The sequence below is a fragment of the Rhinopithecus roxellana genome, chromosome 12 (genome assembly GCF_007565055.1).
Source record: "Rhinopithecus roxellana isolate Shanxi Qingling chromosome 12, ASM756505v1, whole genome shotgun sequence".
NCBI lineage: Eukaryota > Metazoa > Chordata > Mammalia > Primates > Cercopithecidae > Rhinopithecus > Rhinopithecus roxellana.
Window position 1 is genome coordinate 10,877,878 of NC_044560.1, and position 14,483 is coordinate 10,892,360.

At 56.5% G+C, this 14,483-nt stretch overlaps 1 protein-coding gene across 1 annotated transcript in view; it reads right to left on the reverse strand.

Annotated features, from left to right (window-relative positions):
• HSPG2 (heparan sulfate proteoglycan 2) overlaps positions 1 to 14,483 on the reverse strand; it is a 117,459-nt gene that overhangs the window by 1,262 nt on the left and 101,714 nt on the right. Inside the window, exons 76-98 of the mRNA XM_010364372.2 lie at positions 14,212 to 14,416; positions 12,661 to 12,758; positions 11,797 to 12,063; positions 10,935 to 11,044; positions 10,586 to 10,733; positions 10,387 to 10,503; positions 9,995 to 10,012; positions 9,614 to 9,725; positions 8,764 to 8,908; positions 8,575 to 8,674; positions 8,328 to 8,437; positions 8,095 to 8,203; positions 7,058 to 7,156; positions 6,447 to 6,668; positions 5,899 to 6,143; positions 5,320 to 5,491; positions 5,095 to 5,217; positions 4,929 to 4,985; positions 1,181 to 1,256; positions 1,014 to 1,092; positions 783 to 853; positions 598 to 681; positions 95 to 198 (exon numbers count right to left, since the gene is read on the reverse strand). Coding sequence (XP_010362674.2) covers positions 95 to 198; positions 598 to 681; positions 783 to 853; positions 1,014 to 1,092; positions 1,181 to 1,256; positions 4,929 to 4,985; positions 5,095 to 5,217; positions 5,320 to 5,491; positions 5,899 to 6,143; positions 6,447 to 6,668; positions 7,058 to 7,156; positions 8,095 to 8,203; positions 8,328 to 8,437; positions 8,575 to 8,674; positions 8,764 to 8,908; positions 9,614 to 9,725; positions 9,995 to 10,012; positions 10,387 to 10,503; positions 10,586 to 10,733; positions 10,935 to 11,044; positions 11,797 to 12,063; positions 12,661 to 12,758; positions 14,212 to 14,416 — 2,871 coding nt within the window. The remainder of the gene's footprint in view (positions 1 to 94; positions 199 to 597; positions 682 to 782; positions 854 to 1,013; positions 1,093 to 1,180; positions 1,257 to 4,928; positions 4,986 to 5,094; positions 5,218 to 5,319; positions 5,492 to 5,898; positions 6,144 to 6,446; positions 6,669 to 7,057; positions 7,157 to 8,094; positions 8,204 to 8,327; positions 8,438 to 8,574; positions 8,675 to 8,763; positions 8,909 to 9,613; positions 9,726 to 9,994; positions 10,013 to 10,386; positions 10,504 to 10,585; positions 10,734 to 10,934; positions 11,045 to 11,796; positions 12,064 to 12,660; positions 12,759 to 14,211; positions 14,417 to 14,483) is intronic.

A 14,483-nucleotide genomic window follows, 5' to 3' on the forward strand; every position in this document is an offset into this window, starting at 1 on the left:
TCCAGCAGCTCAGGAGGTGAGGAAGGCCGGGTGAGCTCCAGCCCCAAGGGAGTGCTGTTCCTGCCCTTGCCCTGAGAAGGAGCCCCAGACTTACCAATGTAGATGCTGCCCTTGGCGTTGACTGCCACGTTGGGACCTGGGGACCGGCCGCTGACCAGCTCTTCACCGTCAACCTGGATGGAACCTCTGCGGCCCTCCCTGCAATGGACCTGGGTCAGGTCCCTTCCCACAAACTCCCCAGTCCTCCCCGGCGCCACGACATCGTCCCCTCCCTCTGGCACCGAGATTCCAGACTCAGAAGTCTGTCCCTGTTCCCCAAGCTCTCTTTCCCCCGCTGAACAAGAGATCGGGCCCCACGAAGGCAGCTTCCTCGTTTCTGCGCCCAGGTTTCCTCCTGCCCCGAGGGCGCTCGCTTGCCCCCAGCGGAGTTCAGTCCAAGATGGAAGCTTGAGCCCTGGCTGGCGGGTTCTCCCCTCCCCTGGCTTTAAGTTCTGTCTCCACAGAGCTCAATGCCTGCCTCTCTGCCCATGGTGGGGGGCGTCCTGCCCCACTCCAGAACACTGGGCCCCGTCCCAAGTGCCCGGCAGGGTCCCTTACCGCAGCGCTGTCACCCGGTGCCACTCGCCGTCATTGATGGGGTCCTCAGAGACCAGGCGGGCCTCCCCACTACCCAGCTGGTACCTGTAGTCATCCAGGCCCAAGAAGTGTGAGCTGGGGCAGGACGGGGGAGTGGGGTGCTGGGACCAGGGAAGGGAGAGGAAGGGCCAGGTGCCAGGACCCACCTGAAGACAAGGTGCCCATCTTGAAGCCCGAGGCTGATGAAGTCCTTGCCTCGGCCGGCCTCTCCCACCTCCTGCCAGGGAAGCACAGGGTCTCTGGGGTCCCCAGCCTGGAGAGCGGAGGCTGCCGAGGCCAGGAGGCTCCGCTTTCCCCTCTCCCCACCACTCTGGCCACCAGGAAGCCAGCTCCCTGCCCCAGGAGCCCCAAGAGTCTGGCCGGATGCCCACACTCACCACACCCTGCCAGAGCAGGAGGCCATTGGCCGTGCTGGTCCGAACCTCCAGCTCGATGGTCTCGGGCACCTCGGGCAGGCTGCGGAGGAAGAGTGGGTGAGGGGACAGAAGTCCCAGATTCCCGTCCTCCCCATTAGGCCCATGGGCTCTCCCAACACCAGTCTCACCTCCTGGAGAAGATACGGCCAGGGAAGGCAAGGAAGCCATCATCGTGGAAATAAGCTCCGTACTGCCCAGGGGCATCTGCGGGAGAGAGGGGGATGGTGCCACACCTGCCACATCAGGCATCAATCCCCAGTCACTGGGTCCACTGACCCCCACCTCCATGCCAACATGCAGGACTAGGGGGCTCTGAGCCTGCAGTCCCTGGGGACCCAAGGGAGTTGTCGACAGAATTCAGGGGGCCTGTGACCTTGGATGGGAAAGCATCACACCTCAATTTCACTCACTTCTCACTGAAATTGAGCAGTTCTTTCAATGAGATGTAGGCAAGAAACCAAAGTAGTAGTGGTAGGACCTGCAACTTTGTTACTAGTATTTGCTTATCACATTACAGTAGCTGCAAATATTTCAAAATATCATTTACACATATTGTTGCTTTGAAACTGGTAGCTACTGAGACCACCCGATCTTGTTATTTGATGTATTAATAAAGAAGCACATACAGAGCAAGTCAGAAAACTTAAAAAATGGTTTGACTACTTTACTTCAGCATACTTGCTTTCCTTAAATCAATGCATTTTATTTTATTTTGTGCAGTCAACAGGATCCATGGCAGGTGACCCGCCATTCTACTTGCCAAGTTCTGTCTGGCTTTAGCCCTGAAAGTCCCACATCCCAAGAAACTCCTCCGTCTGGAGCTACTGGGACGGTTGGTCACCTTGGACCATGGCAATAAATGGTTCAGCGCCTTGGTGTTCTCACCATCTTACAGACGGGCAGGCAGGCTCAGGCGAGTGACTGGCCCAGGATGTGGGGGGAACTACGATTGCAACCTGGACCTTTTAGCCCTGATGTCCATACTGTGTGTGGCTCTACCACCCCCAGCCCTATCTGCTCACGACCCATCCTACAGGCTGGCACTGGCCATAGTAGCTCTGTCAGGGGGCAAGAGTAGGGGACCCTCTGCTACCCTCTGCCAAATGAGGAGAACGGCTGACGTTTACCAAGCACCTACGACGTGCCTGTGTGGGGAGTGTCCCATCCAGCCACAGACACCATTGCATTTATTTTTTTATTTTTTTATTTTTTATTTTTTTTGAGACGGAGTCTCGCTGTCACCCAGGCTGGAATACAGTGGCCGGATCTCAGCTCACTGCAAGCTCCGCCTCCTGGGTTCACGCCATTCTCCTGCCTCAGCCTCCTGAGTAGCTGGGACTACAGGCGCCGGCCACCTCGCCCGGCTAGTTTTTGTATTTTTTAGTAGAGACGGGGTTTCACCGTGTTAGCCAGGATGGTCTCGATCTCCTGACCTCATGATCCGCCTGTCTCAGCCTCCCAAAGTGCTGGGATTACAGGCTTGAGCCACCGCGCCCGGCCAACACACCATTGCATTTAACTCAATCCTTACGACAACCCTATGAATGAAGATTATATATAGGTATGTCTTATTTTATTTATTGTTTTGAGATGGAGTCTTGCTCCATGGCCCAGGCTGGAGTGCACTGGCATAATCTTGGTTCACTACAACCTCCACCTCCCAGGTTCAAGCAATTCTTCTGCCTTGGCCTCCCAAGTAGCTGGGACTACAGGTGCACACCACCACGCCCGGCTAATTTTTGTACTTTTAGTAGAGATGGTGTTTCGCCATGTTGGCCAGGCTGGTCTCGAACTCCTGATCTCAGGTGATCCACCCACCTTGGCCTCCCAAAGTGTTGGGATGACAGGTATGAACCACCGTGCCCAGCCTTATTTTTTATTTTTTTGAGACAGGGTCTTGGTCTGTTGCCCAGGCTGGAGTGCAGTGACAGAATCTTAGCTCACTACAGCCTCAATCTCCTGGGCTCAAGTGATCCTTCTGCCTCAGCTGGGACCACAGCCATGTGCACCACACCCAGCTAATTCTTAAATTTTTTGTAGAGATGAGGTCTCCCTGTGTTGCCCAGGTTGATCCTGAGCTCCTGGGCTCAAGTGATCCTCCTGCCTGTCTCTCAAGTAGCTGGGACCATAGATGAGCACCACCACGCCCAGCTACTTTTTGTACAGGATTTCGCCATGTTGCCCAGGCTGGTATAGAACTCCTGGGCTCAAGCAATCTGTCCGCCACAGCCTCCCAAACTGCTGGGATTATAGGCGTCAGTCACCATGCCCAGCTGAATATAGTTTTTTTTTTTTTTTTTTTTTTGAGAGGGAGTTTCACTCTTATTGCCCAGGCTGGAGTGCAATGGCGCAATCTTGGCTCACTGCAACCTCCACTTCCCAGGTTCTCCTGCCTCAGCCCCCGGAGTAGCTGGGATTATAGGCATGTGCCACCACGTCCAGCTAATTTTGCATTTTTAGTAGAGACGGGGTTTTTCCATGTTGGTCAGGCTGGTGTCAAATTCCCGACCTCAGGTGATCTGCCCACTTCAGCATCCCAAAGTGCTGGGATTACAGGTGTGAGCCACCACGCCCGGCCAGCTGAATATAATATTAACAACAGCTAACATTCTGTACTGACTCTGTACCAGACATTGTTCTAGGCATTTAAAGAGGACTAAGTGGCCAGGTGCGGTGGCTTAGGCCCGTATTTCCAGCACTTTAGGGGGCTGAGGGGGGCAGATCACCTGAGGTCAGGAGTTAGAGACCGGCCTGGCCAACATGGTGAAACCCCATCTCTACAAAAAATACAAAAATTAGCTGGGTGTGGTGGCAGGCACCTGTAATCCCAGCTACTTAGGAAGCTGAGGCAGCAGAATCATTTAAATCTGGGAGGTGGAGGTTGCAGTGAGCCAAGATTGTGCAACTGCACTCTGGCCTGGGCGACAGAGCAAGACTCCACCAAATGCACTAAGTAATTTTACTCTCACATAAAAGTTTATCCAGATCATTAGGGAAAGATGTTACTCATCTCCATTTTATATGGGGCACAGAGAGGTTAAGTGACTCACCCGAAGTTCCACAGCTAGTAAGTGGGAGAGCTAGGATTTGAACCCAAGCAGGCTGGCTCCAAGTCTATACTCTTAACCACTATACCACTGCCTCGCCTATGATATTAGTGATACATAAGAAGAGATGAGTCTGTAAAGGGGTTAGCACAGTGCCTGTAAACATTCAATCAGCATTCACTCTTGACTGTTTCCTTAGCTTTTCAGCAGACGGTGGAATTCTTGGGAAGGAGGGTCTTGCTTTATGCTTCTTTTATTTTATTTTATTTTATTTTATTTTATTTTATTTTATTTTATTTTATTTTTCTTGAGACGGAGTCTCACTCTGTCGCCTAGGCTGGAGAGCAGTGGCACGATCATGGCTAACTGTAAGCTCCGCCTCCTGGCTTCACGCCATTCTCCTGCCTCAGCCTCCGAGTAGCTGGGACTATGGACACCTGCCACCGCGCCTGGCTATTTTGTATTTTTAGTAGAGACCAATTTTCACCATGGTCTCGATCTCCTGACCTCATGATCCGCCTGCCTCGGCCTCTCATGTATTTCCTGCTCCCAGGGCAAGGATGGGCACACAATAGTTTGTTGACTGAATACATGAATACAGAGGAGGAAACTGAGGTCAGAGTGGTTTCAAAGGCCTGCCCAAGGTCACCCAGCCAGTAAGTGTGGGGCAGGCCCCAGCTCCACATGGCTGTGGTCTTCATTCTGTCTCTCTGCCCAGCAAGCTCCTCATATAGGGCTGTTTTGCTTACAGGCCAGAACTGAGGGTGTGGGGTAACTGGAAGAGTGAGTTGAGGCTGAAGCTGGGGAGGAGACCATGGCAAGTACTCACCATTGCCCCCGCTGCCTTCAAGATGCCAGTCGGACTCTGCTATGCCATGTCCAGAGCCTATGGAGAAGGGCAGGGTCCAGTTGGTGGGCACAGACACCCATGGGTATTATGTCGGGCCCCGGGCCCCAAGACAGAGATGAAGTGGAGAGAAGCCAGGCCTGGGTACCTTGTTGGCAGCGTGGGCCAGAGAAGCCAGGGAGGCAGAGGCAGCGGGTGCCCTGGCAGGTGCCCCCATGCAAACAAGGTTCACGGAGCTGGCAGGGGTTCTCCTCGTGCTCACACAGGTCTCCTGTGGACCAGGGCAGAGGCGAGTGGGTGGGTGGGCATGGGCTGGAGGTGTTGCTGACCACCTGTGCCCCTCCCCTCCGGTGCCCTGGGCAGGCTTTCCCACCTTTGAATCCATCTCGACACAGGCACTGGAACTCATACTCGCCAGCGGGCATGCACGTGGCACCATGTTGGCATGGCTGGCGCTCACATGGGGAGCTGTCATAGCACTGCCCGATGCCCTGGCTGCCTAGGAAACTGTAGGTGAGGTCCAGCCGTTTGCCATTCACTGACACCTGTGGGGACAGGGACACTGAGGGACTAAAGGGGCATGGAAGGCAGAGGCCCAGGTGTACCAGCAGGGAGAAGAATACAGCAGAGGACAGCTGGGAGCCCGCATTGGGCCCTGAGTGGCAGCATGGATTCTCGGTGTGGGGAGGGAGGCACAGGAGTTGAGTGCCTACTGTGTGCCAGAAACATTCATCCGTCAGTGCAGACAATCCTCTGCCCAATCCTTCAAGGTACGTGTGATCATGCCCATTTTACAGAGGAGGAAACTGAGGCTCAGAGGTACAGCATCCTGGCCCAGGGCCCATGGGTGGTTACAGGTGGAGGGGCACGGTGCCAAGGTGCTTGGAGAGCCGAGGGAGGCGCAAGGTTTGGCACCCCTCCCCTCCACTTGTCCTGAGGAGGCTCCTCTTACCTCGCCCACACAGCCGCGGAAGTGAGCGCTCATGTTGGTGGCTGGGGACAGTGGCACGGAAGGCTCCACACCCCCCAGGTAGAGCAGGGTGTGCAGGTTGAGGCCCTGGCTCTTGCCAGGCGAGGAGCGCAGCACAGGGCGTCCACCATTCACCCGCAGGCTGCCGTCCTTGTTGAGACGCTCTGCAGACACGCGGTGCCAGCGGCCCAGGGCCAGCGGCTCGGCGCTCCGCAGAACAGCCAGCCCTGGGGAGGATACCAGGCAGGGTTGGGCACATGGGGGCACACGGGGCTCCCTGCCCTCTCCACCACAAACAGGGCCCTGAGCAGATAGGGAATGCCCTACAGCTTTCTGTATTCCAGATGAGGAGCCCACGGCTCAAAGAGGGCTAGGGACTGGCCTCAAGTGACACAGAGACGAAAGGCATGGGAAGAGGGGACTCGGCCTGATCCCTGCATTTATCCCCCCACGCCTCCCTGGGGCTTGGAGAGCCGAGGGGGGCACAAGGCTTGGCGTACAGAGCCCCGGATTTGGTGCTGGGTGCCTACCTGACCCCAGCTCGTAGCGGAATTCCAGGTGGCCGCCCACCATCGCCAGGGACACGAAGTCCTCCACAGGCCCGCTCTTCCCCCCGCTGAACAGCAGGACCCCGTCAGGGGCGAGTGGCTTGAACTCCACGTCCAGGCGTAGCTCGTGGTGTGTGTTAGTGAGAGCGGGCAGCGCCAGGTAGGAGCCAGCACCCGACAGCGAGGGGGTGGTCACCGTTACACCTGCAGCAGCCACAGCTCAGCTAAGGAAGTGGGGATCCTGGACCCTTGGGTGGGGTCCAGCTACTCTGCCTTCCTCTGGGATCCTTGCCTGCCTCACTCCCCAGGCCCAGAGGCTCAGGACCGGCTGGCACCAGCTACAGCGGCATAGGAGCCCCCCTGCCCTTGCAGACTGGCCTGGGAGGAGCTCTAATATGACAGGGGTCCTCTCTGGGGGCCCTCACTCACTAAGGGATTCAGCCTGGGCAGACACGTGACCAGGTGACTTTGAGATCCTCTGGGTCGGGTATCGTTTTATCACCTGTAGGGGCCCATCACAGCTTCAGAGTGCCCCACCCAGCCTCCCTGGCTGACACTGGGACCCTGAGGGTCACTGGCCTGGCTCCACTCACCTTCCTCACACCGCAACCCCGAGCGGCCCAGGTGGCAGCGGCAGGTGTAGCCTCGACCATCAGGCCTATTCACACAGGTGGCGTCGGGCCCACAGGCCTCTGGGGGGCACACAGGCCAGTGAAAAGGACATGGAGGTGACTCTGGAGGGAGGGGAGGCCTGATGCCAGAGCCCTGCCCATCACACCCCGGGGGGCTCGGCTAGTGAGGGCCAGGCCAGCCTCCTGGGAGGCCTCGGGCTGCCTGGGAGGCCTTGGAGGAGGGAACTGAGCAGAGCAAGGTGGGAGCCAAAAGAGGCCATGGGGAGGACTGCGGGGGAAGCAGTCGAGGGACTCTGTGTCTGCGGGTTCTTCAGAGACTGGACCTGGATAACAGTGTTGGGTTGGGGGGGCACCTGGTGGTGGGTAATGGGGTGGGCACCTTGGTAATAAGATGGGACTGGGGGCTGGGCATAGGGGCTTATGCCTGTAATCCCAGCACTTTGGGAGACCGAGGCAGGTGGATCACCTGAGGTCAGGAGTTCAAGACCAGCCATGGCCAATGTAGTGAAATCCTGCCTCTACTAAAAATACAAAAAACTAGCCAGGGGTGATGGTGGACACTTGTAATCGCAGCTACTCAGGAGGCTGAGGCAGGAGAATCACTTGAACCCAAGAGGCAGAAGTTGCAGTGAGCTGAGATTGTGCCACTGCACTCCAGCCTGGGCAACAAGAGCGAAATCTTCGTTTCAAAAAAAAAAAGAAGATGGGGCTGGGGGTGGGGGAGTGCCTGGGTGGCGGGGTAGTGGTAAGAATTTGGTCAGCAGGGATGGAGGAGGGGAAGCAGCCATGATGGGGCGAGGGCCCCTGGGTAGCAGAGATGGGGGATGGGTACATGGGAGGAGTGGTGAGTGCTCAGGTAAGAGTGGGGTGTGTGGAAGTGCCCCGGTGGTGGAGATGGTGGTGGGAATGGGGAGGCAGCAAAGGGAAGAGGCGGGCCCTTCCTTTTGGCCGTCCCGCTTCCAAAGGGGCGACAGCGACTGGCGTTGGGAGGTGCGTACCTGGATGGCAGTGCAGGGCCTGTGAGTGCTCACAGCGGCTCCCGGTGAAACCAGCTGGGCAGACGCACACGTAGCTGCTGCTCTCAGAGTCATGGCACTGCCCACCATTCTGCAAAGCAGCCCCCAGAAATAAGGCCGAGAACATTCAGTCCCCCCCATAATCCCCACATGGGCCAGCCATGGCTGGGGGTGGAGGCCATGGCAGCCAGGTGGTATGTGGGGTGTGGGGTCACCTGGCAGGGCCGGTCCCGACAGGTGGGACAGTGGGAGATGCCGTGCGCCGTGAGGTTGAGGTCGTGGAAGATGATTTCCTCGCCCTGGATGCGCAGGTCCCGGACACAGCCTGGGAGGTGAGTGGGCAGGATGAGCACGGGGCAGGGTGTCCCAGCCCACACCTGCGGTGCCCTCCCAGGCTCTCCAGGGCTCTTCCAGCCAGCCAGGTAAGGCCTAGCCTCAGCTGGAGGTGGGCAGGGGGCTCACCTATGAAGCCGCTGCTCAGCCCCGCCTTGGGGATGGCACCATAGTCAGGGTAGCCGCCCAGGTAGAGCTCCTCGTTCAGGTCCAGGCCCTGGAACTTGCCCTGGGGAGGTGGGGAAGTCAGGAATGGCAAGAGAGGCTGGGCAGGGGCGGGATGAGGGCTGGAAGTAGTAGGATGGGGTTGGGTCTCACCTGGGAGGTCCCATTGACCGGGGCCAGGTCACCCACAATCAGGGAGCCCTGGGTGAGGCTGCGCAGCAGGGTCACGGTGTGGAAATGGCCCAGGGCCAATGGTGTGGGGTGGCGGATGGTGGCCATGCCTGAGCCTGCATCGAAACTGCTCCGTGGGGCAGGCCGGGGCAGAAGAGATGGATAGGGGATTCGGAAGAAGGGCTAGGGGCCCAGTCGGGCAGAGGGGCCCCAGAGGAGGGATGTCACCAATTCCTGCAGTCCCAGCCCTGGGGCTGTTCCAGTTCCTGTCCCTGTCTTGTCCTCCCACCCCGCGACCCATCCCCCAGATCTTCTCTCCCCACATCCTTTTGCTGGGAGCTTTTCCAGAGCAGCCCACAGGGACCCCAGGCTCAGGACCCTGCAGCCTAGCACCTGGCCTCCCTGTTCCTGAGGACTCCTCTCTCCCTGAGATCACCTTGTTTCTCTGTTTATGGCTTGTTTATTCTTCCCCAACGAGAATACGCCTTCCCACAAGAGCCAGGATTTGGTCTGTTTTGTTTTACCTGTATCAGTGCCTGGCACACATGGGGTGCTCAGCAAATAAGTGATGCGTGCATGCATGCGTGAATGAATGAATGAATGAATGAATGAATGAATCCTGGCCTGCAGCAGTCCCAAGTCTGAGGTTGCACCCTCCTCCACCTGACTGGCATACTATTCCTACTCCAGCAGATTGGGTGGTCACCAAGGGGAACGGCCACATTTTCTCCTTCCTCCAGATCTCCTTTGTATAATGGAGCCCAGGGTAGTGCTTGCCAGACCAAAGCCCTGTGTCCAGTCCCCCTATACATGGGGAGGCTGGGGGTCTCACCGGAACTCGGGCCTTCCCCCGACGAGGCCGAAGGAGATGAAGTCGGGCTGCCGGTTGGCCAGGTTGGTGGGGCTCCCTGGGACTCGCTTCTGCCCGTTGTACAGCAGCATCCCTGGATGGGCACCACTGTGTGAGGGGCCTCCCATCCAGCCACAGGCTCCCCGTCCTCCCCCACCCTAGAAACGACCCAAGCTCTTGAGCCTGTCCACTCTCGGAACCTGTCCCTCCCTCTGGCACTCCTCACACAGACGGGGCCTTCTCACTACCTCAGGGCTGGTGCCTCAAATGCAAGGGCCTTACTGAGCACCCCCAGAAAGAAACCGAATTTGCTTCACACACACTGAAGTCTCCCTCAAGGGGGAGAGGGAGGCAGAGACTCACCTGAGTAGAGAAGGAGGCCTGGACAGTGAAAGTCAGAGACCCGTAAGAGACGAGAGAAAGAGAGGAGGAAAGGGTGAGATGGAGGCAGGGGAGGGAGGAAGGAGCAGAGATGGGGAGAGGAAGCTGGGACAGGAGGACTGGGGGTGATGCTCTGGTGGCAGAGGAGCCACGGGGAGGCTGGAGATATCAAAGAGGCAGGGATGGAGAAGTGGGGAGGCGCGAGAGAAGGTACGCCAGGGTGGAGGTCCAGAGGTCTGGGGGTTTCTGGAGACGGAGGCTGAGGGATTGGGGCAGGACTGAGGGATAGCCAGGCCTCAAGCCATGATGGCAGTTACTCCACGAGGTCCCTCAACCCAGGCCAGTCCACCCCGCAAATGAACCCTCCTGCTCACCATCAGCTGAGTCGGGCCGGAAGGTGATCTTGATCTCGAACTTCCTGTAGGCATCCTTGATGGTGGGCAGCGGTAGGAAGGAGTAGGGGGTCTGCGTGAAGTAGGGCACCACCCGCTCTGCCGGCAGAGAGCACAGTTGGAGACCCTGCCAGTCAGGGAGTGGGCAGGGCACTGCCAATTCTTGGGGGTGGTATTTTACCTGGCACCTGCAGGTGGGCAAAGGCTTTGACCTTGCCCTGGCGGTTAGTGGCGGTACAGACGTAGGTGCCCGCGTCCTGGGGTCGGACTGAGGGCAGCGTCAGCATGTTGTTCTCCAGACGGCTGTCAGGTGGCAGGCTGCCATCCAGCTGCAAACGCACCAGCACTGAGGGCCCTGGCCTTGGCCCACAGCTCCAGGGGCCTGCCTCCCATCTGTGCCTCAGGCCCACCTTCCAACATTGTGCATTTACTCTTGGCCAAGCCTGTGCCACGTCCTGGGGACACTGAGATGCTTCAGACCTGGTCCCAGCCCCCCAGGGATGCCTGCTGGTTCCCTCTCCAGTGCTTACCTTGCTCCAGCTGATGTCAGGAGTGGGGTAGCCTGAGGCTATGCAGGGGAAGACAGCTGCAGAACCAGCAGGCACACGGACTTCTTGGGGCATTGAGATCTGGGGCAAGGCTGAGAGGCATGGAAGAGACATAGGCCATCAACATGACAGTCACAGATGTGTGCCCAGCCTGCACCCTGATTCATTTCATCCTCATATCACCCCTTGAAGGGAGCCACTACATTCCATTTCACAGATGAGTAAATTATGGCTTAGAGGGGGGAAAGTGGCTGTTTGCTCTTCGCTGGGCAGAGTCAGGGTTCAGGGCCAGATCCATTTCACTCCACAGCCTGAGACCTCTTCAACATGCCTGGGCAAAAAATTGTGCAGCCCTCTGGGGACCTGAGAAGTGCGTACTAGGGACAGTACAGGTAAGAAAGTTTGGAGGCAAGTCACAGGGCTTGGGGTAAAAAGCAATTGCCTTTAAAGAACACACAGTGTTTGTGTCTGCCCTGCATCTGTTGTCCTTGTTTTACTCTCTATTAGGTCTGTTTGTTGTCTGGGTTATGTCTCTGCCCTCAGACCATGCTGCAGGTCTCTCCCAGCAGAGCAGGCACTCCCTGCCAATGAGGACAAGGTTTCTTTTTTCTTCTTGATGCTCTATGGCCTAGCTCTCTCCCTGTACATTCCAGGCTACCCTGGGGGAATCTCTTTTATCCCCTGCTGCTGCCACCTGTTATGAAACCTGCCCCTTAAATACACACAGTGGAAAATATCCCAAGCGAACAGAAAGGAAGAGCAGAGCGGGCAGGCAGAAGATGACGGCAGGAGAAGCCCCGGCCCCACTCACTGTCCCCCAAAAAAAGTCCCCACCAGCCTTCACCTTGCACAAGCAGCAGCACGTGGGATTGTGTGGTGCCGGCTGCATTGGTGGCAGTACAGCGATACTGTCCCGCATCAGCCAGCTCTACGTGGGCAATCCTGACGACGCCTCCGCTCTGCACAACGCCAGGCCGCAGGTGCCCTCCAACTTTGCTCCATGTCACTTGAGGCTTGGGGTCACCCAGTGCTAGGCATTCGAACTCCACAGCGTGGCCGACCACCACGGTCTGCACAGAGGTCCGGATGTTGATAAGCACCGAGGGTAGGGCTGGGGAGGAGGAAGGCGGAGGTCCAGTGAGATCAGTCACTGCAGGCCTGGCCCGAGGGAGGCCATAGACTGCCCAAGGAAAGGTGAGCACTGAAGCTCCAGCATTCATTCATTTCTCATTCACTTTTTCATGCATTCACTCACAAACACACTCACTTGTCAGGTCTTATGTATTTACTCACTCACGTGTCCACTTATTCGTTTGTTTTTTTAGAGACAGGGTTTTGGCTGTATTCATAGGTGTGATCACAGCTCACTGCAACCTAGAACTCATGCGCTCAAGCAATGCTCCCAATTTAGCCTCCTGAGTAGCTGGGACCACAGGTGTGTTCCACCATGCCCAGTTCACACTGATTCAATCTTCATCGGTTCATCTGAGCACTCACACACTCCACCCATATCCTTCTTCCCTCCCTTGAAATATTTATCAAGCCCCTTTTACTCTATGCTAGATACAAGCTAGGCAAAATAGAATGTTTCTCTTTATTCTGACACATTTAGGGGGATTCCCGGGGAACAGGGTCTGGGCCCTGTGCCTCTCTCCCTTTCTCATCTCTGTTCCCTGCTCTTCGCAGAGGCCTGAAGCCACCCTCCTACCTTGGACAACCAGCTGGGCACTGGCCTGGGCCTGCCCCCAAGGTCCATGGGCCTGGCAAATGTATGTCCCTTGACAGCTCTGGTCCAAGTTCTGGATTCTATAAAGAAAAAATAGTAAGATATCAGGAAAATGAAAACATTTGATAGAATGCTTTGCAATTGGGCCGGGCGCAGTGGCTCACGCCTGTAATCCCAGCACTTTGGGAGGCTGAGGCAGGTGGATCACTTGAGATCAGGAGCTCGAGACCAACCTAGCCAACAGGGTGAAACCCTGTCTCTACTAGAAATACAAAAATTAGCCAGGCGTGGTGGCACATGCCTATAATCCCAGATACTCGGGAGACTGAGGCATGAGAATCGCTTGAAACCAGGAGGTGGAGGTTGCAGTGAGCCGAGATTGCACCACTGCACTCCAGCCTGGGTGACATAGTGAGACTCTGTCTCAAAAAAAAAAAAAAAAAAAAGAATGCTTTGCAATTGTGTGGGCGTTAAAAACTGACGAAGAACAGCACAAAGTGTTGCATTCTAGTTTCCCAATAACCACTAGAGGTAGGCAGGCAGGTTGGGGGGCACCACACCCATTTTGGACAAAGACCTTATGGTCTGGGGCTCAGGATTACAATTATCAAGCAGCAGAGCTGAGATCTGGGGTCATCTGTACATTTCTGGTCCCAGGGTCTGTTCCCTTTCCTCCACTAATAATAAATATGAATGGGCCACTGTTTACTGAATGCCTTCCAAGCACCAAGCACTGTGCAAGTGCTTTAGATAATCTTTCAGTCTTTTTTCTTTTTGAGATAGTTTTGCTTCGCCCAGGCTGAAGTGCAATGGTACGATCTCAGCTCACTGCAACTTCTGCCTCCTATGTTCAAGCAATTCTCCAGTCTCAGCCTCCCAAGTAGTTGGGATTACAGGTGACCGCTACCACGCCCAGCTAATTTTTGTATTTTTAGTAGAGACAGGGTTTAGCCATGTTGGCCAGGCTGGTCTCAAACTCCTGACCTCAGGTGATCCACCAGCCTTGGCCTCCCAAAGTGCTGGGATTACAGGGGTGAGCCACCACGCCCGGACCTCATTCAGTTTTGTTTTTTTTTTTTGAGACGGAGTTTCACTCTTGTTGCCTAGGCTGGAATGCAATGGCACTATCTCGGTTCACCTCCGCCTCCCAGGTTCGAGCGATTCTTCTGCCTCAGCCTCCCTAGTAGCTGGGATTACAGCCATGTGCCACCATGCCCGGCCAATTTTGTATTTTTAGTAGAGATGGGGTTTCTCCACGTTGGTCAGGCTGGTCTTGAACTCCCGACCTCAGGTGATCCGCCCGCCTCGGCCTCCCAAAGTGCTGGGATTACAGGCGTGAGCCACCGTGCCCAGCCTCATTCAGTCTTATATAACCCAATGTACAGCTGAGAACACTGAGGCTCAGAGAGGTAAAGTGATGTGTCCAAGGACAGTGCTTCATGTTACGCCCCCTGGGGCAGGTGCTTTAACTCTGTTCACTGTGAGCCTTGGGCTGTGCTGCCCAAGTCCAGTCCTGCCCCCGGACCCACTCACCGGAGCACCCCATCCTGCACGCTGTGACCCGGAGGCAGCTGACCCCCTTCCTTGAACCAACGGAGCTGGGTACCCCGGTCGCTGGGCACAGCACAGTGGAATTCAACGCTGGCCCCGATGCTCTTGGTCTCTAGCTGAGGAGTGACCTGCACGGTGGGCGTGGACCCTGCTGGGATGGAGGTAGCAGGGAGAGAGCCAGGAGGGCCTGCGGGGACATGTATGAGGTTCTGCAGGTACATGTGTGTGATGTCCCTGATGCCCCTCCAGGGACC